Source organism: Lissotriton helveticus, chromosome 3_1 (genome assembly GCF_964261635.1).
Source record: "Lissotriton helveticus chromosome 3_1, aLisHel1.1, whole genome shotgun sequence".
NCBI lineage: Eukaryota > Metazoa > Chordata > Amphibia > Caudata > Salamandridae > Lissotriton > Lissotriton helveticus.
Genome location: NC_136061.1, coordinates 1919201160 through 1919222730, shown reverse-complemented (window position 1 = coordinate 1919222730; position 21571 = coordinate 1919201160). Strand labels below are relative to the sequence as shown.

General features: G+C 42.8%; 1 protein-coding gene across 1 annotated transcript in view; it reads left to right on the top strand.

Moving 5' to 3' along the window:
* Positions 1-21571, top strand: part of LOC144823963 (cell surface hyaluronidase-like) — a 582809-nt gene that overhangs the window by 547182 nt on the left and 14056 nt on the right. Inside the window, exons 22-23 of the mRNA XM_078682928.1 lie at positions 2595-2696; positions 12107-12264. Coding sequence (XP_078539054.1) covers positions 2595-2696; positions 12107-12264 — 260 coding nt within the window. The remainder of the gene's footprint in view (positions 1-2594; positions 2697-12106; positions 12265-21571) is intronic.

The following is a 21571-nucleotide window of genomic DNA, read 5'->3' as shown; positions in this document are numbered from 1 at the left end:
TTACTCTTCAACTGAATTTAGTGCGAAAGAAGAACTCGAGACAAAGTCATCCTAAGCCATGATACTTTCAGAGAAGGCATGGGCTTGGATAACACAAATCAATGCTATCCCAGATGTCCGAGAGTGATAGGGCGCTTCACTTGAAATTGGGAGTAACCGCCTGAAATTAGTGGAGGGATGAGCTATTTGCCTCTGGTGCCGCAGATGTCACATGGACACTTTATGGAACAAGCTGGAACCATCTTAGCAAGCAGCCTCCTTGAATGAATTCATGAATGAACATTTGATAAGCACAAACATGTACCCAAAGTGGGTATCTCCGAGCTATAAATAAGAAGCAAAAACATTGACTACTGCAATCTGAAGAGTCCAGTGTTAATGCCCTTGCAAAACTGCAAGTGATTAGGTTCAGGGCAAAAAGAGAATGTACCACATCTTTGGGGCAAGAATCTGCCTCCTAGGCTGCTAGGTGTAAATTGGGAACATGAAGACATCAATCACCAGAAGAATGGAGGCATTGAGAGCCCACATAATGTGTAACCCTAGATGGAATAAAACATGCGCCTGTATTGTAAAAAATCTCTTTGACAGATACATAAAATCTTGGTGTGTATACATTATTGCACAGGGAGCCAGTGCAACGTACATAGATAGGAATAAACTGGGGTTAGAAAACGTAAGTTTACTAGCACCATAGTTGCACAATTCTGAATTAACCGTAGTTGAGAGATAGCTTTCTTTGGCAACCCCAAAAGAGACAATTGTCAAAATCAATGCGAGCTAGAGCAACAATTTGCACCACAGTATGAGGAGAGTGACTCAGCAACAGTGGTCGGATTTTGCTCAACATGGGAAGGTTTAAGAAAACCAAATAGAGTAAATACTGTTGATTTGTTTACAGGACGAGAGACCGACATCAATGAGAGATCGCCGATTCCTAGTTCAGTTGTGTGGGATAGGAGCGTACTCAGTTCCAATGGCCACCAAGAAGGGATCAATTCAAAGAGGCTCATATGAATACTATTAGCTATGTTTATCCCTGTTGAGATTCAAGGAATGGCTTTCAATCCTGGAGGCAATGCTCAGTAAATATCATTGAAGTTCACTGAGGAGGAAATGACTCTGTCAGCAAAGCAGACAACAATCTGAGTCTTGTCAGCCTAGGCAATTACATCGAAGCCAAAACTAAGGACAACATGAGAGTGGAGTAATATCCATACTAAACAAAGTAGGGCTCAAGGACTAACGTTGTCAGTTTAGAACAGTAAGGTTTCATTGTGACTGCTTGACAAGAATTGGAAAGAAAACTTGTTGCAAATCCTCGTGTAGCAAAGTCTGTCACATAGTTTTTTTTATTTGAGACTATGAAACGTGGAGCTTAAATCTAATAGATTGAGTGCTGCACTTTTTGATGAAGCTGTCTGCAAATGTAGTCTGCAACAGATAACAGAGTCACAGTCACTGCCATGCCATGTAAAGGGTGGAAACCTAACCGAGTAGCATTGAGGATGTTATGTTCTCAATGACCTCTGATAACTAGGAGTTAACCTGTTAAATCTCTTTTCAAGAATCCTAGTGGAGTAAGGAAGGAGCGAGATTGAGCAGTAGCTACTCAGAATTGTGGGGTCAGTGTATGTTTTCTTAAGTAATGGATACACTATCATCAACTTCCAGGAGTCAGAGAAAGAAACAAAGATAGCAGCACTGGATCTACAAAGTATTTAAGAAGTCAGAAATTGTGTGCAGGACACGAATCAATAGGGAATTGAGATTTCAACAATGGGTCCAACCAGCCAAGTAGCAGAAGCATCAACAATGAGTGAGAGTAGCAGAAGGGACAATATATCAGCAATAAACAATGCCTGAAGATAGATAACAGGAGTCCTGATGGTCCACAGACTGATACATCGTCGGAATCATGTAATTAAAAAAAGGATAAAGAACCACATAGTGACTGTGTTGGTAAAACTGAAGAATCAGCCTGAGTTGGATCAAAAATAACTTTTACATGAAAGCTGTCTCGTAGTTATCGAAAGCAGAAAAATTGGAGGCACATTTGTCTACCCTAGTCGTCCTGCATAGGTTTTTATGATGTTACTTCTTTTACATACATCTGTTTATGGTATAACCTATATTCAACTCTCCCTTTTATTTCCAGTGCCCTGCAACAACACTCAGCAGTCGCTAAGTGCTCATTATATCATGGATAAGGAGCCGAAACTTAATTGTAGTAATGGGAGCAATTGAAAACAACCATTTGTTGATTAGAACAAGGCATACCACCTTTTACTGGATTAATCACCCTGCATTGAACTAATCCACAAATAAAAAGATTATAAATGATAGGTTGAGGGACTTTCATGTTTCAAGGTAAGGATTTGCAATACACAATAGCTACTCCCCCTAACTTCCCTTGGAGACCTGGGACAGTGGGGCATGACATGTCAGGGAACACCACGTTTTGCATTTAACTGTAACTCGGCTACAACTAGATTGATAGCTTTTATTCTAAGGAGAATGGGTGGCTCATGGTTTTGTTTGCTGTTACCTATATGTTTAATATTTTTCTATTCTCATCCATTTCCAATTTCCAGGTCGCTGTCTCCAGTAATCCATCAATCAACTATGTAAAGATCCAGGTGCAATCACTACGCACAGCAGATGTGCAGGGCAACCTCAAATCTGCTTTTATAAAAGTGAGTACATTCTAAAACTTTGAGCACGAAACCCATCATGTAATACCGTCCAGGAACAACACTAAGCCAACACTACCGAATCCTATAAAATCAACAACAGGAAGGTTGAGGTAGGGAAGTATGTTAATTTTGCCTATGTATATTAAGCATCCTTGCTATGTCGACATCCCTCCATACATAGATTATTGTAAGGTCTTCTCTTGCCATAGAATCTTCAGTTAGACGAGGCTGCAGTTCCTCAGTCGGACTTCAGTACTGGTGCGACAATGTATTGAAACTATGACATCTATTTACACAATACACTCATTCACGAAACTGATCATTAGGCTCAGTAAGCAAAGAGGAGAAAAAAAAGAGTACATGAAAATATGGGTCTTCTGAAAGATAGAGCATTTCATGAACTTAGTATGTATTTTTGGTTCCAAAGCAAAAAAGACCGTTCATCAAAATCCTGTGGTTAGTGTTGCATTAGTTGTGGTTTAGTACCACGCCTTATTAAATCTGATTGTGTGACAGGCTGCATGAAATTTGGCATTGTGCTAAACCGTTCAAGATTTGGCATAGGCCAACTGTATTACATTTCCCTGTATGCTCGGAAGCCTTATTTCTTGGCTGAGTTACATGCTACATTATGTTTAGCTGAACATTAGATAGTTATCGATTTGGCTGCATATTAGGCAGCCTTCAGTATGACCGTGGTTTAGGCTGCGCTAAAATTAGTATGCCTTAGGCAGAATTAAATTGAGCTGTATAGTAGATTACATTGGATTTAGCTGCCTGCTTCTAGCTTTGATTTGATTTTGTTGTACTATGAACCGGGCTCTGTTACAGGACACCCTTCGCCTGGAGCACGTGGAGAGATCACAATGGTTGGGATATGTTAAGTGCTTCCTAACTGATTTGGGGTGCTTCTCTTATTTTTTTGGATCCATCTACAATGGACAGCATCTCAAGGAGCACATTGAAAGCCCTCTGCCTGGACCATCTTGAGGATAAGAGGAGGAGAGTTGAAATCTTGAAACACTCTGTACAATCCCACCACCCTACTCTATGTGAGACTAAGACTGTACAGCCATATCTTTCCCTGCCCATTTCAAACTATGATCGTTTTCTTTTAACTCGATTTAGATTTTGTATATATTTTAGACTGGTGTCCTTTCCTAGTATGAACCTATGGACCCGCATTTTGCCCACTTGCCCATGTGATGGCTTTTCACAACAATCGGACATTCATATCCTTTTCTTTTGCAGATTTTATAGAGCCTCTCGTACTGAAATTATTGTCCCTTTTTTAAAAGAAATGAATCTTACTAATTACCGCTCAGCTTTTTTAGATCTCCAGAGAATGGATATGGTTTTAACGGTAACTGTGGTCTTAAAATTTTTAAAAACTGTGTTTCATTTACGGAAACAAATGGATAGAGTAATGGTTTACATTTTTAATCTATTGATCTCCCTCACTGAACATTTATTTTTAGAGTTGCATTCACTGTAGCCTGTTGTATTTGTTTGCTACTTTTATGGTTATTTGTATTTTAACCGAATAAAGTTTTGAAATCTGAAAATCTGATTTTGTTGCAAACTATTTTAGATTGCAAGTATTCTTTTTCTTTGTTTTAGTGCATGGTGACAATAGATTAGAATATTATCTAGGTTACATTAGATTAAGTTATCCTCTTGCTACATGACAGCCAGAAACTGCTGCAGACTTGATATAATTTTAGGCAGCTAAGTTTGCTTGTATTTCAGGTAACACTAGATTTACTATTTTCCATATTCTAATTCAGTTTACATGGTTTTTTTTCAACTCATTAGGTTGTGCTGTGCTTCAGAAGTCTTGTTGTGTACTTGTTCTCAGCAGATTAAATGTGTGTTTCAGATGTCATTTGTTTTTGGGTGGAAGAGGCGGCTAGTAATTCGACTCGGGATGAGGAGTGAGCGGGCCATATGCGCACACATGCACTCACACTCACACATTTACATGCACACTCATTCACACACTTGTATTAAAAAGCATGCACCCATACACCCACCATTCACAAGCACATACACAATCTCTTTTACAGAACACACGCACAGATACACGTAAATTCATACAGCACCCAACATTTAAAAAGACAACACGCTGGACTGTTGAAGGTGATATTGAGTATCAGGAGGGAAGTCTCAGTGGTTCTTGGACGATTGGGACTACCACCTCCCATTGGCTGACCTTCTTATGAGTCAGCCAATGTGAGGAGGCGGCAGTCCCTTACTCGTCACACAGTGGGAAGGTATCAGTGAGACTGCTGACCCCACCCTGTGATGAGCTTCATTGATGGACAGTCGGCCCTGGGCACTTAAGGGTTTTAAACTGAAGCACCCAGATCCGAGTCTGTCTGTGACACTCCCCCTTATTATGACAGTCAGGTCCTCCAAGCGCTTTGCCAGGCTGAGGAGGTCATGCCCACAGGGCTATGAACTTCAGCTCAGCAAAGTTTAGCTCAGACAGCCAGTCGTCTGTGCATCAAGCACATGTATAGCGCCTGGCTCCCTGACCTGACCTGAACATGAAGAGTGCCTGTCAGGTTGACCTTTTCTCCACAGGAGAGATACTGTTCATGTTTGCGAAAAGGTGGGGGGAGCGGGGCTACTCGCCCTTAAGGATGAGCTACTACTGTTGGTTGATTTCCTGACTGATCCAGGTTAACAGTTTTTCTGATCACATTATGTTTTCTTGTTTTTCACGGCGTTAGTAGATTTGTCTGTGTTTGTACTTTATATTATGCTCCTATCTTCATTAGATTTGATTGTGACCCTAACTTTCTTCGCACCTAAACAGCTCTTATGAGGTCTAGTTTTATTCTCCCTGATCGCCACTTGCTGTAGGATGGTTTTCCTGTCATACTCGTTTGATCTGTTTCCTCGCATGTAAGGTTTTCATTTGGTTGGGCTATGCTTCCATCTGTATTAATTTTACTTGATTAACTTGCTTTATTATGTTTGTTTATATTCCAATTCTTAATCGGCTTGCTTGTACCTGCACATTTGTTTCGATGTGTGCCTAGTTACAGTAGTTCTGATTTTGGTTTCATCGGATTATTTAGTTTTTCAGGTTTTGATGGATTGTTTGTGATGCTGGCTTCATTAGGCTTCACTTGAAGATTTAGTAAGATTTGCTTAATCATACATTTCAGATGTGTCTGTATTCCTGGTCTCAGTGAGGGTTGTTTTGTGTCAGGTCTCATTAGGTCGGTTAGTTTACTGGTCTTGTTAGGTTGGCCTCTGGGTGTGATAAGGTTTGGTAAGGCTCCTAGTTTTAGGTTGTTGGAAAAAGTGTGGGTCTCTTAGCATTTAGTTATATTTTCGGTGTATTACTCTTGTTTTTTCCCTGATGTCTTAAAATGTAGCTTTGTTTCAGGTCCGCTTGGTTTTGCTACTTTTCTGGTGTCATTAAGATATGGTTGCGTCCCTGGTCTTGTAGCTTCTGGCTGTGTCCCTAGCTATATTTGGTTTGTTTGTGTTTCACGTAGTTTGTTTTGTTCTTCACCTACTTAGATATGATTGCTTTCAGGTCTTGTTGGGTTTTGCTGCGTTCCTGGGCTAATTAGCTTTTGTTGTGGTTTACATATTGCTGAGTTTCTGTTCGAATTAGATTTTAATTGCATTTCTGGACTCATAAGTTTTGCTTGTGTACCTAGTTTCCATATGTCTAGTTTTCATTTAATTTGCTTGTGTTGATGGTCTCCTGCATTTCGGTGAATATTTCAAATCAAATTAACCTGAGTGGTGTTGTGAGCATCACGAGTGGCGCTATTTATACTGCACTTGTTAACTTTGCTTGTGTTTCTGGTCTCATTGTTTTTGGTTATGTTCCCAGCCTAATCTGATATGGTATCTAGACCTAATCAGCATTGCTTGCATACTAATCTCATCAGATGATGGCATTTGATATGTCTCATTGGGTGTAGTTGTGTTCTTGATGTCAATGAGTTAGGCTATATTTCTGGCTTGATTGAGTTTGATACAGTTGATGTTCTCAATCAGTTTGATTGCATATCATTGTATACCATGACCTAATACATTTTTGTTCTTGGCTTCGTTGGGTACTTGCTCTTAGTTGGTTGGGATGCCTACCTGGCCTCAGTGGGTTCTGTTATGCTTCAAGTCTTATTGGTTGTGGCTATGTTCTACATCTCATTAAAGTTAGGCCTGTTCCTGGCCTCAATGGGGTTCAATCTTTTATGGGGCTTTGAGGTGTGCATTCGGATGTATAGTTGGTTGCATTTGGTTTAGTCGTGTCCATATTCATATTAGACTTTTTGCTTTGTCCTGGCTTCTCATGGATTGGTTAAGATTGTGATCAAATTCAGTTAGCATGCTTTTCTAGTTTTACTGAAATTTATTTTATTTCTATTCTTACTGGAATGTTTTTTGTTTCATTTCATTTGTCTGTACCTGGTCAACTTGAGTTTGATTATATGTTTGCCCATATAAGTGTTAGCTCTGTTCCCATCCCCAGTTAGATTTTTTTCGGTTGTGTTCATGAACTTTGATATTCCTGTTTCATGCCATCTCCCCTTTCCCTTCTGATTTCCACTCTTCTAATATATGAATATTTTCCATATCGCCTCTTTTGCCCTCTATCATCCCAACTGTTTATATTTGCCTTTGTCTTGTATGCCCTTCTCTCTTCTGCAACGTATTCTCTCCATTGTTCTATCATTTACCAATATCTGAATCTTCTGTTCAGTGCCTGTCTGCCCATCCCTTGCAATGCATTATCTTTACGCCCTGTTCTCTTTCCTGATCAGGATGAACTCTCCTCTGCCATTTTTAGGTTTCGCCTGGGGCACGGAGCTCCTAGCTCCGCACCCAGGAGAAATCTTATGTCTCTACAGTGTACTGCTTAGTCCCGCCCTCTGTTCCATTAGCTAGCTCCATAAATGGAGGCTAGCCATTGGAACAGAGATCTGTCCGTCATGGCCGGACGAGATTCGTGGGCGTTCCTGCATTTTTTTCCCTCTCCACCCTTTTTGCATCGTCATTGGGCGGTGGGCGGAGTTTCTTTTTTTTTTTTTGGTGTTTGTGTCCGTCATTATGCCGACCACGGCCGCCGGAAGAAGTCCAGGTGAGTGCGTTCCTTTCCCCCCCTCCCGTTATCCGTTCCTTTCCCGCCCCCCCTCCTCCCGCTGTCCATGCGCCATTCCCGCCCCCCCCTCCCGCTGTCCGTGCGCCGTTCCCACCCCCCCCTCCCCTCCCGCTGTCCGTGTGCTCGTGGTGCTTGTTATTTACTTAGTCAAAGCAGTGCCTCAACTTTAGCGGTAGCAGTGATTGTGACAGAATCGCTAGTTTCAGATTGCTGGTATGCATTTACTTCTTTTAATTCGAGTGGCTTCATATTTCCATTCCCTGCAGCGTGCATGCGCCCTGGGCGTCTCTATTGGGCGATGGCTCAAATTTTGGCGCACGTGATAGTAGTTTCCTGGCACACATTACTCCTCCTTGAAAGCAGAGTGTATTTTTTCTTACACTTGAACGCTCTGTATATTTTCCATGTGGTCTGAAAATTGTGCGCCTTTAAGTTGGTTTCGATGAGTGTTAGAACGGCAGCCAGGCTCCTTATTGGCACGACATGTGACAAAAAGAATTAGACGCGCAAATGATACTGCCAGGGGTGGTTGAGTCCGGAGCATTGGCACCGACGCCAGGGAAGCGGAAGGCAGTGCAAGTGGGAGGGACAGCGGAACGAGGACACTGAATGCGCGTTTGTCCTTCTGCACTGGCCATGCGAGCGGCTTGAAAGCTCCAGTTGTGAAGGTTCCAGGGAAGACATTCCGCCTTCAAAGGAGTGGATGTGACGGGCGGGGATGCCCGCAACAGCTGCAGAACCCCGTGGCGCAGCGTCATTCCCATTGCAACGGGGCCCTTTGAAGGTTGAAAGTGCAGCTTTTACATTAACACAGGAGGTCGTGGATTTGGAGGGGTGGGGGAAGCTCGCAACAAGAGACATTCAGAAATCGGATTGTCCTCCGTAGGTTGGATTGGCAGGGCCTAATGTACGTTTTCTTTGCATCTGTGTTGGGTGGCTTGTTTCAGCAGTCCGTACTTAGAGTAGGGGGTGTATAGTACAAAAAAATAAGGCCCATGATTGCAGCCACCAGAGCGAGTGGGACAGTTTCCCACGTTTTTATAATAGCGTTTGGGATTAAGAGAAGTGGCCACTAAACTACGAAATAATTTCCCCTCAACGTGTAGCCTCCGTAATCTCGTATTTTTGGCACCCATATAATGGAAACGCTAATAAATTCTCACTTCCGTCATATGCTTATTTCATCACCTCCTGCACTCAACATGGTAAAGGAAATCGAAACTTTTGCACCAATGCAGTGGGGCCAACACGGCAGACACTGACATGCTGACCGTTGAGTGCTGCACAGTGTGTTTCTTACCTTTATGGTAGATGCAAGATGGTGAGTTGCACACCTATGTGCTCAAATGCTCTTAAACAACATCATTTCACGTACTCTAGCAATTAAATCTGCTTGGCGTGCTAGCTTCCTCTGCGCTCTGGGATAACATATCCAAAAGCCCATGATCCTTATTGTGGTGACGCAGAGTATTGATACAGAATGTAATAGAAACTTTTTTCCCCCTTATTTTCAAAGGATACCCCTTCTCTCCCTAAAAAAACAAAGCCTGTCCGCAGTGGTTCATTTTACCACTAGGCGTTTTTTTAATTTTAATCTCTGACCTGCAGCTGTACATAAAGAGTTTGTCTCTTTTGCCTGAAGTGGCAGTGACCGTTCTGCCCGCCCCCCAGTTCCATCTGAAGGGCAGAAGCCCCAGTATGATAAAACAGCCGGTATTTCAAATTGGATGCTGCGCCGAAAAGATGAAAGGCTGAGCTCTAAGCACGTGCAGCAGGTTCTCTTCACACTAAGCTGTCCCTCCATGTGGACTTGTGCCTTAATATCATTAGACTCGTTTGTGTGTTGTCAGATGGAAACATGTCACTGCAAATTTGAAATCAATCGTGTGGGTTAAATTAGAACAGTACAGAGCGGGCATTAACCCACAGAGCTTTCTGGCAGCACTGCGGGCTTCCTTACAGCAGATCCTGCGGCCGGCAGTGCAGATAATGCCCGCTCCTCGTGGCCGGATATTGTAGCAGTGTGAGTAAGGCACAGCAAGGATGAGTGCTATAGTATAGAGCCCCTGACGTCTATGATTTCAACAAGGCAGGAAGTGACTCTTGCAAAGTCAGAGGGCACAAATAGCTCAGTGGGTTCATGCTAAGCTAGTAGACGACCCTGGTAGGATTTTTATGTTCCTAGTTTTAGTCTTCGATTGGACCAAAACCTGCAACAGTAAACTGTAATCCCAAAGGGAGCATAGCCGCGGGCGCTTTTCATTGTTAACAACATCGTCTCCTAAAGTCTGGGAAGGGTGCCTCGAAGCACTTCAAACTGTAATGATCTGAAGCACCAAACCACGCTCGCTTTCAAAGCGAGGTCTGGCGCTAGAAAACTAGGCACCCGGGGACAGCGTGTCCCTCCATTCTCCCTATTTAATATGTTTACGGTTTCTAGCGCCTGACTCAGCATTTAATCTCTACGAGATTGCCAAAATGAGCACCTTCTGTTGATATCAGTGACGTCTACTGTCATTGGCACGCTGCATTTAATTCTCAAGTTGCCAGCGGTATTAGGCTCGAAGGAGGGGTTACGCAGTATACTTCGGGGGAAACCGCGCCGCTTCACTCCCAGCGCCAAGATGCCTTGGTATTCGTGTGTTTAACAAATACCACTCTATATTCGAGGCGTGCACCACGCTTTGCTTGCCTTATTGCCGCTCTATGCTTCGGGAATGTAAAGTGCAGCAGTGACTACTGCAAACTCCAGTTTTCCTTCTGGACATGCACAATCTGGCACAATTGTGTCTGGATGATTGCCCAAGGCACCCAGAGGACTCCTACACCAAGATGTGTTACTTTAATCCTAGGCTTTCAGTTAAGAATTTGGTGAACTCTGGGAGCTGTAGTCCTAGTTTCTTTCAGTTTTTTTCATTTAATTAAACTAAACCATCTCAAAACAAGGATCTGTAATAGAAAAGCCTGGGATTGGAACACAGTGTCCTTGGTCTCACAGGGCCTTCTGCAAACATTAAGCTTGACTCAACACTTTTGGTATTCTAAAGCTGCTTTAGGGCGCTATGGGGTAACGGAAGAGCAAGGTGAATTAGCATGAAGTAGGGGACAATAAATAGTGTTGGGAATAAATGTCCTCGTTTGTGGAAGACACTTTGATGAAAAAAACGCAAATACAATTAGACAAGATTGTCACATTTCGAGTCCAGATGGTGTACTTTCCTTTTTCCTGGATCTAGTGCTCTAAAAGAGGGCCGAGACTGTCCTTTTTTTTTTTTTTTGCACCAGGGTCCCAGTAGTTTGTGTTTTTACCAACGTCTTTGACCCTGCACCCACCCCCACCCCCCCACACTTCCCGTACTTTTTAATGCACTTCGACCTTTGATTACATGGTAGGCGCATCCTTCGTCACATGGCTTCTCAGCGCTAGCACATCCCGCTGGTCTGCTCTCCCACGAAGCAGGCGCGTCCCTGCATGTTTATCAATCCCCGGAGGCGGTGCCTGTGAGAGCCGGGATGGGCTAGAAACAACCCACACCTGCAGTGTGAGAGACAGTGTGTATGAGAGACAGCAGAGCAGTGTGTGTAAGAAAGACAGCAGTGTGTAAGAAAGACAGCAGTATGTGAGAAACAGAAGTGTGTGTGAGAGAGACAGACGTGGGTGTGTTCAAGGCAGAGTCAGCAGTGTGAGAGAGACAGCAGTGTGAGACCTTTTATTTAGGTTTTGGTTTTTGAAACATAAATAAAACGAATTATTTGCAATGTCAATAGCACAAACTTGCGTAAATACATGACCTATTGCATCGAAAATGCAATAGGTCTCGCATTTGCGAGAGATTAAGCTATTGCCATTGTAAATGACAATGCCATTTATTTATCTGTTTTCAAAACCAACACATAAATAAAAAGTTTGTCATTTACAATGCCAATAGCTCAAACTTTTGCAAAGGCGAAACCGTTGCATTGTAAATGCTTGTTTAACATGCTATTCTGTGCCTCTTTTCTTTCTTTTCACTTAACCTTGTTTGCTGTGTCATTCTCTGTTTTGCCACCTTTTACCACCCAATTTTCTCCCATGTGTCTTTCCGTTTATCTCCCATTTTTACTTCTGCTTTCTCCTTCTCCTCCATATTCTTATTATAATTTTCTCTGGTCTTACTATCCTCTCTTTGTGTCATCTGCCACTGCTACCTCTGCTCAGCTCTCTTCCATCCTTCTTATCTTCACCCTAGTAGTGTTCCGCTCTCTTCTCACAGCGTCTTCGATTTTTTTTCATTTGTAGGTAAACGATGAAGTTTTCGTTTTCAAAAGTTTGGGACTTTTTTTCCTGGTGCTGGATGCCTGCTCAGGGACAGTTATCAGTAAGCGCCATTTTGACACTGAGAATGCTGCAGCTGTTGTGACTCTAACCAAATATGTCCTTAGATCTTTGGCCGAGAGGTAAGCATTTATAACCAAAAGTTTCATAAGGAAAAAAAGCGTAACAAATATAAAATTGTTTGCAACTGGATTCTTCTCTGGTTACGCATCAAGAATTGAGTAGTATGTCAACAAAGGGTTCTAAGTGGCTTTATAGACACTTAGAGCGAAACACAGGTTATGTATGATGAAACATGAAACATTAGGTAGACAATATTCCTGTTCTTTACACTATTCTCAGCTTATGTTGTGTATGCTCTGTACACACCCCATGGATCAGCCATTTAGGGGGAGAGGCGTCAAGGGAATCCGTACATAAATTGCCAAACCTCTCTCTCTCACATATTATACAGGCTCCTTCTGCAAATATTAAAACATTCTATACTGCACACCCTCTCATAACCAGTGCTTGCCCTTCCTTCTGATTTGTTAAGATCTTGTGTCCCTTCACCATCCCCCAGTAGGTCTCATAACCTCCGCTCACTCCTCCATATGCCCTTTCCTCTTCCTACTTCCTCCCCATGACCATGCCTCTCTCAACAAGACAGCAGAGAGCAGGAGCTTGCTGGCTGTCATAACCACTGCTGACCATGGAGAGAAACCAGCTGCCTGCCACAAGACTGCACTGCGAAAGGTAGGGGAGGTAACGGGGTGCCGCTACAACCTCACCCATTATTCCCCCTCCTCCTTACTGTTTTTTGAGACCAAAAGAAGGTGGGTGAAGATGTGGGAGACAGATGACCATTTGCGGCCACCGTTCGACCCTTTCTGAGATCTCTGGTAACTGGATAAGGTTGGGAAAGGAAAGGAATGAGGCTATTTCCCAACTTCATTTCTTTGTAATGGAAAACATGTTTGTGTTTTCACTGCTTAATTGTCACACAGTGAATTTCCAGGTTTTGATTCAAGTGTTGATTATGATGCTTCCTATTGACGCCAAGCAACATTGAGGTTCCACAAATATTCATAGAACATCCATGATGTGCATTAACCTTTAATTAAGTAACATAGGCATTGTTGTTGATCTAAGTATGGAAAATCTAAATAGGCACCAAATAATATGGTTATTTGACTGTGAAAGGTCAATCTTAGCCACCTGGTCATCTTTGTTTTAGAGGTGGTTGTTAATGCAGTTAGGGGTTATTCTAATGTCCTTAAGGGATGCATTTTGATACTCCGAACTACCATGGGTCCAAATAATGCATAGAAGCTTCAATTGCGGCTAATTTCCCAAAGATTTTCTAGAGAAAATAAATATCCATGATCCTTATCGTATCAATGGGCTGTCCTAATTTTCAAAACGAATTATCAAGTGCAGGACTTATCTGACTAGCAGCCAAAATTACCTCTGTGGTTTGTAACATTTCCATTAGCCTTCATGATGTCCAGGTATCAAATCATGTCTATGGCTCCACATTATATTCAGGGTACAAAGTCGTATCTAATGCCCATAATATCTCTAGTGCAATAACAACAATTGATGGACGGTATGCTGAACAATGTCAAACATTAAGCCCCAGTACAGAGAGCTGGGCCTAAATCCCTCTTTTTTTTGCTGACCATGCCATTCCAGTTTGGACCCAGCCATATGCAAATTAGTCTTGACCCTGCTTCCCGTGGGAACAGTCCAGCATGAACTGGCAGGCCAGGTCCTCCCTGGACCGGAAACAAGCATCCTGGGGCCAGTTTCGGGGTATCACCCCTCATCAGCCAGGCTAGCTTGACTCGTTTGACTCCAATGGCATGGTGAGCATGGGACCACCGTCTGGGCATACCCGACCCACTTGGGGTCACAATTGCAAAAAGAACAATGTATGTACGAATGCTGAACAATGTCAAACATTCACTCCAAGTACAGAGATCTGGGCCTAAATCATCGTTTTTCTTTGCTCACCATGCCATTCCAATTTGGATTTAACCCAGATCTGTGACTGAGGATGAATGTTTGATTTGTTCAGCTTTCCGTCCATCCTTGTTCTTTCTGCATATTATGTCTAGGTCACACACCATGCATACAGCACACATCGTGTACAAGAACACAATTCATCTGCAGAGGAATGAATCAGCTCCATGAGTCCATTTCATTTCGTATCCATTCGTCTTATATACCTTGCCCCTTCCATTCCCAAAAGTAAGATCATATCAGGAATCTATTATGAATAGGGCTTATCTCAGAGTGCATTATGGTTCCTAGTCCCTACAATGACTGACTGACCATTTCTCCTCTGGTACCACAGGACACTTCCATGGGCCCAGATGGTCTCTGAGGGTAATACAGTGCCTTCGACATACAATGGAAGACTGCCCAGACCATATCCAATGCCCACGTCATATACAAGGCCTATATTATATTCAGGATCCACGTCATATTTTGACCACTTTGGTGTGTAAGGCTGTAATCCACCTGATTTATAATTTCAAATCCTATAAACTGTATGATATTTATTCTGTGTCAGTATCTTAGCCTCGAGAATTAAACAGTAGCACACTGTTTACTGAGACTTTGAGTTGGTGCCAGCCATATAAAAAAGATGGCAAATGGCACCTTGTCCCTTAACTTGTTCTTTGCCATTTTGTTCCTCAACAGAGTGCACAGTATTCGATGGCAGTTATCCATCACATGCATTTCTATGAGATCAAGGAAATAGTGCAGTTTATTACAAAAAACTGAAATCTTACTTCTGCAATGTTGTAATTTCACCAAAAGCACAGAGACAGTTAAAGTGACAGTCAACACTGATGACATCACAGGAAGCGAAATTAGGCAACAATGTAACATGTTGACAATATTTATTCGAAAAATGAGGCAGAAAAAAGTTATTAAACAGTGAGCAAAACCAAATTAATGACGGACCTTACCGGGACTACAGATGACAAAAATGTGGGATTGGTTATGTAAGTCATTACTTAATAAGGACGTAGATCCGAACCTTAGAATAATCAACAAGTGGGTATTATTTTGTACCTTTTGGACTTCAACCAGTTGGGTAAAATTAACAGTAAGTAATTTAAACATGTTGGAAATTTAGTAAAACACATATTCTTTTCCATATTGTATGGGAATGTGTTAGAGATTAATCGTTTTTGTTCAGCTGCGTTTGAAAATTTGGAAATCTTTTAATTTATTGCAGGCTATTATAAAATCACATGAAACACTTATTAACTTAAGCCTAGAATTTGGTCAGCAACAATGGTTGAACCATGCTTTGGTAGTTGCAAAGCCGATTCTCAAGATTTGAAAATCACCAGTAGATACAAATAGTTAAAGACTGTTGAGTTGTTGTGGTGTTATTCATAAACAACCTAACCAGCCAATTGCAAGGCCAGAGAACTAATAATGTTCGGAAATATGAGTAGATATGGTCGTGTTCACGGCCGGATTGGGAATATAAACCAGCCCTGGCAATTACCGTGGGGGGGATACTGGTTGGAAATACTGCTCCTGCTTTTATTATTTGGTACAGGGGGGCAATATTGCAGTACTGTTGCAAAACCAGCCCCCAGTAACGAAAAAACAACCCCCATTGCTCCAAAACCGGCCCCTACCAATCTGGCCCACTGGTAAAACACCCGGTGCCCGCTACGGCCAGTCCAGCCCTGGTCGTGTTCAATTTTATATACCCAAATTGTCTGTTTTACTATATATGTTTGTCTGTTTGTTTTTATGTATATATTTTTAGTAATAGTTGTAGAGATACTTAAATTGTTCAGGCGAGTCTCAGAAGACGTAATTCACTATTTCTATGTAGATAAAGTTACTTGGCTATTGAAATTCTATAACTGAACTTGTGTTTTTTTTCTTTGATGTTATATAAGTATTTCATAAAATATTTTTTAACGAAATAGTTAAGGGCATTCTAAATGTAAAGGATAAGCAATCAGGCTGATATATGATCACAGAGGTTGTACAGCGGTCCACAAGAGGTTGGAGTAGCAACCTGGGGAGCAAGGGAGACGGCCTTTACAACGAAGCCGTTTCCACGTAATCTTTAACCACGCATGCAGTACAACGCATGCGTGGTTACCACTAATGCCTTTACCACGCATGCCTTTACTACGATGTTTGTAGTAAAGGCATATGTGGTAAAGGTAAAAAAAATAAAGGGGGGGCTTGGGGGGTCTCCCCCCCAAATAAAACAACTCACCATAAGTCACGTCGGCATCATAGTCGTTTAAGAGAAATCGGGAAAAAAATGCCGTTTTCTCTTAACGACGTATGACGTCACCACGCTAATAGTCGAGGAAATGTTTATGCGTGGTAAACGAATTCCGTTGTAACGCATGCGTGGTAAAGGCATGCGTTGCAACGGAATTCGTTGTATCATCATATATTCGGGAGCAATTGCATCCTGTGCATTCACCATTAACTGGTGATCCCATGGCCACTGTTTAAAATGGCTGTTTTTGCAGGGTTACCCCAAACTTTTTGCCTTCCTTCTTCTCCTTTACTGACCTAGTTTTTGTTGGCTTTAGGACTCTGAGCACTTTACCACTTTTGACCAGTGCTAACATGCATTTGCTCTGTACCTAAAATGTCCAAACATAAAGATCTCCTTAGCAGCTGGAGCAAGCAAACATCTGGATAACCAGGAAGTAAAAATACATAATGGACCAACGGCAATAACACACCGATCACCAGTGAAACAACAAAGACAAGGTAACAGCCGACAGTCAACCGAGGTCCTGGTCTTCTATCCCAAATACATTTCAAAGGGACAACAGGACCTGCTCAACCATGGCAACATTCTCAGACTAATGCAATCGATCCCAAAACTAGGAGGAATAAGCTCAAAGGACTTACTTAGTCTCTGTATAATTTTTACCAGCGCTAACTCATACAGCTAGGAGGCAACTAAGACAACTTGGACTTCAAGCAACATTGCAGACTTGATCTTAGCTGAACTGGAGCTGCTCAAAAACTGGGGAATTAGGTTGGTTCCCTTTCAAAAACCAGCCTATCCACAACCATTCCTGAGCAGACAAAACAGGTTCATACTTTCAGTATACTCAGAGACGCACGGGGAAGCTCACCAAAAAGGAGTATAAGCACCCCTTGGGATCGACCGGAATTACGCCCAACTCCAGCAGCAGAATCATACCAAGCTCCAACAAGGGAAACATTGTCCCGCACTATTATAATACGCCCTGTGGAGGAGGACTGATGCTCCTCACAAGACAGAGTTGGCAGTGGGGGAAGGCCGACAACTCTAGGCATCTGCTCTTGGAACATCAACGGTCTAACTACTAAAATAGATGACCCAGATTTTCAACACTATATCTCCCTCCACGATATAATAATGCTTCAAGAAACCTGGCTGAAGGCCCCACAGTACATCAAGGGTTATACAAGCTTTTCCACACCAGCCGCAAGGACTAGCAGATTCGGCCACCACTCAGGAGGATTGGCCACCTATGTCTCCACTACAACAATAGCTTCAGCAACTCTTATGGATTCACTTTCAAACACAACATTAACAGTTAAAATAAGACTTGTCCTTGACAACAAAGAAGAGGAGGTATGCATAATCAACTCATACTTCCATCCAAAAAACAAAGCAAAAGACTCATCCAAAATTTCTAAACAACTGGCTGAGTACGCTACCCAGATGGAAAATCAACTCTTCCTCCTGACAGGGGACTTAAATCAAGATCTATTTGGCGCGTCAGAGGTAGAGGAAGCTCGGGCCCTGAATAGAATTTATAATATTCCATCGCAAAGCGACCCACCAAACAGGAAAAAACATCGCAATAACCGTTTTCTTCACGACCTAGAACACCTAAACCTTCGGGCACTGAATGGAAGATTTATGACAGACTCTCCGCCAGTAAAATCCTTTTATTTAACTACAACGAGTTCCATTCTGGACTATACTTTTGTAAGCCTTGCGCTATTTCCACACATCTCGGGGTTCAGAATGGGTGACAAAGGCGACAGCGACCACCGCCCTCAGGAATGCCACACTGGCGTAACGAAAAGTGAGGGGGTCTCCCTGCACGGTACTTAGGGGGGCCCCCTCTGGGCTCAATCAGGAGCTCTCCTGGCCAGAGTTCAGTGCCGAGGGGGCCCCTTGGAGCTAGAGGCCCCCCCGCACCGCGTGGGTTGCGGGGGCCTGTGTTACTCCCCTGGAATGCCATATAACAACAAACACGCCAAACCTAATCAGGCCAGATATAACTATGGGGCCGATCCACTCACTGAATAAAAAAAGGATTAAATGCATGCCAGCAAACTCGATCGCCAATGCCGAAGCAGCACTCCAACTGTTCGATACTCAAATATCAACTGCAGCCGGGCATATCACCTATTGGAATCACTTCATGGTTACACTGCTAAAAAAACTTGCAGTCACTGTCAATCCAAAAGACAATCTACGCAAAGAGTGCAGCAAGAGCAATCTAAAGAAGGAACAGAGAGTAAAACTAAAGAAACTAAAAAGATCAGTAAACCTGACGCTACGGAAGCTGAGAACAGCCCCTAACAACATTAGCCTACGAGTAGAGTTGAAACATCATAGGGCAGTGCTCAAACAAACAAAATGGAGCATTAAGAGAGATGGGGAGAATGAGCTCTGGACCAAACTTCTTTATGATATAAATACCAACAACAGTGCCCGCTTCTGGCAAACAGTAAATGGGATCATGCGCCCGCTGCACAAAGAAATAGGATCTCACATCACTGAGGAGACCTGGGTTATATACCTCCAGCCACTTCAATGAGCACACGGAGCAGCCAGGAGCTCAAACGAGGACCAATAAGATCATAGAGATTAACTGTGAAAATCACACACTAGAATCACAGGGTCAAGCCTCTTTAGGCACAAACATCAACCTCCCAGAGACTTTGAGAATCCAGCAAACAGCCTTAATCAAAAAGCAGATAGCCAAAGGCAGGAAAGAAGGTGCCCCGGGACCAAATGGCTTCCCACCCGCCCTCTACAAAGCAAAGAACAAAGAGTGGGTGAACATCATGCAACCTTTATTTGTGGAAATCAGGCTACTAAACAGAATCCCAGAATCCTGAAGGGGGTCGACGATTGTTCCTATATACAAAAAAGGAGATAAGGCTGACCCAAACAATTACCGCTTAGTAGCCCTTCTCGACAACGAGGGGAAATACTTTGCCGGCACCATCCTAGAGGAGATCGTACTTTTGAGCTGAGTCTAATCTGATTATACCACTGAATCAGACTGGCTTTCGAAAAAAAACTGGAACCGCAACAAACATCCTTACTATTTCACTAATCATCGATGCAGCAAAATCTTTCAAGCTCCCGCTTCACTTATGCTATATCGACTTCAGTGCAGCATTCGATAACATCGAGAGAGGTAGACTATGGGGGAAACTGGCGCAATGGGGTCTACCGCAGCCGACCCTAAATATGCTGATGCTCTTCCATACAGACACCTGGGTGCAGGTGAAACTAGGCAGTGGCACACACTTGTCCTTGAAAGTACGAACTACCAAAGGACTCAAACAAGGGTGTGTGCTTGTGCCAATTCTGTTTAACCTTTTTATGGCGGGTCTGCCGAGAATGTTCGATCCTTGTAACTCCCACTCACCGAGCATAGCAGGGAAAACTCTGAGCCATCTTCTGTATGCAGACGACGTAGTGCTACTTAGCCATACCTACATGGTCTTCAACGTCTTCTGACCGTAATGGAAAAATACGCCATGGAAAACAACCTAAAAATAAACCTCAGCAAAATGCGCACAATGTCAATCAACAGCAACAAAAAACAACAGAAGAGCTGGTCTCTTGGCGGTCTAAAAATTGAGCCAGCCGGCGTGTACAAATATCTGGGAGTCATCTTCGACAAAGAAGGCGCTTTCATGCTCCAGAAGCAGGAAATAAGAAGGAGATTGCTCTGACGATGAAAAACCTGGCAACTCAATTGATGGGTCCGACTCTGACTCCGTTCCTGAAAGTAATCAAGGCAAAGCTGCTTCCCTCGATTACCTATGGCAGCGAAGCTATGCGGGGAAGAGACTCCAAAGACCTGGATAGCATACAGGTTAAAGCTTACAGAACAATGTTCTAGCTCCCGCCTTATACATCTCCGGCTCAAATAAGACTGGAATTTGGCCTGCAAAAGCAAGATCTAGCCAGGAACGGGGCATACATCATTTGCTTGCATAAACTCAGAAGCGCCTCCTCAAATACACTAAACTCTCTGCTATGGCAGGATATACAAAGCAGGGATGCTTCTGAGGCAAGAACTTATCTTCAAGCAGCATTGGAAGCCACCACACTCTCAGAGCTCTGGGTGACACAACTTGGCCAAAGCACTTTAAAAAACTAGTCTGGAAAAATGTCAAATCACTCTCCTTACTGGAGGATAAGGCTTTATTTTCAAAAAGATCGCATGCATGGATGACCCTAAACTCTTACAAATCATCAACACCACAAATATACTTCAATCAGGGTTATCCGAAAGCCACAAAAAATTAACTTCTTAAAATACAGACTAGGGATTTTACCAAGTGCAGAGCATCAACCGCCATGGCTCAGGAAGGGCGGGAAAGAAACCTGCACACTATGCAATTTAAAGAATGGTGACATTCTTCATGTAATGTGCTCATGTGCAGAACAGCAAAAAGCACGCCAACTGCTCCTTAAAGACCAATTCAAGCAAAAAGGGATCAGCACTAGAAGGCAAGCGGTGCTCGCCTGCCTGAATCCGTCAAACATCAAACTAAACTGCAGACTGGTGAAATTTCTTGGAACAGCCGAGCGAAGAGCGCTAAGTCAGCCGAAACTGGGGGACAACGCTACAGACTCATGTCGTTAAGTAACCGGTCATCAGCATCCAAAGGGCACAACTAGTGCACATGTCCATCCAGCACCAGAGGGTTATTCTTGAGAAACGAAAAAATGCTAGCGGCTAAAACAGCACATGGGCAAACAATATGGGAACAATCCGAAATATGAGGACCTGTACTGTTTACCACTCAGTGTAAAAAGTATGCTGAATAGTCTCATTGAGTTACTTCTGTGTAAATGCCCTAATTTTTATGATCTATTTTAATGGTTTTAAATAATGATGTTTTAAGAATTTTGTAATACGCACTGCAAAGGTTTTAATTAACTATGCATAATAAACTAAACTTCAAACTTCAAACTGTACCTAAAATGTGATGCTAACTGGTTTATCCAAGATTGGCATATTTGGTGTACTTATAAGTCCCTAGTAAAGTGCACTACCTCTGCCCATGGCCTATAAATCAAATGCTACTAGTGGGTCTGCTGCACTGATTGTGCCACCCACCTAAGTAGCCCTTTAACCAATTCTCAGGCCTGCCATTGCAGAGCTTGTGTGTGCAGTTTTA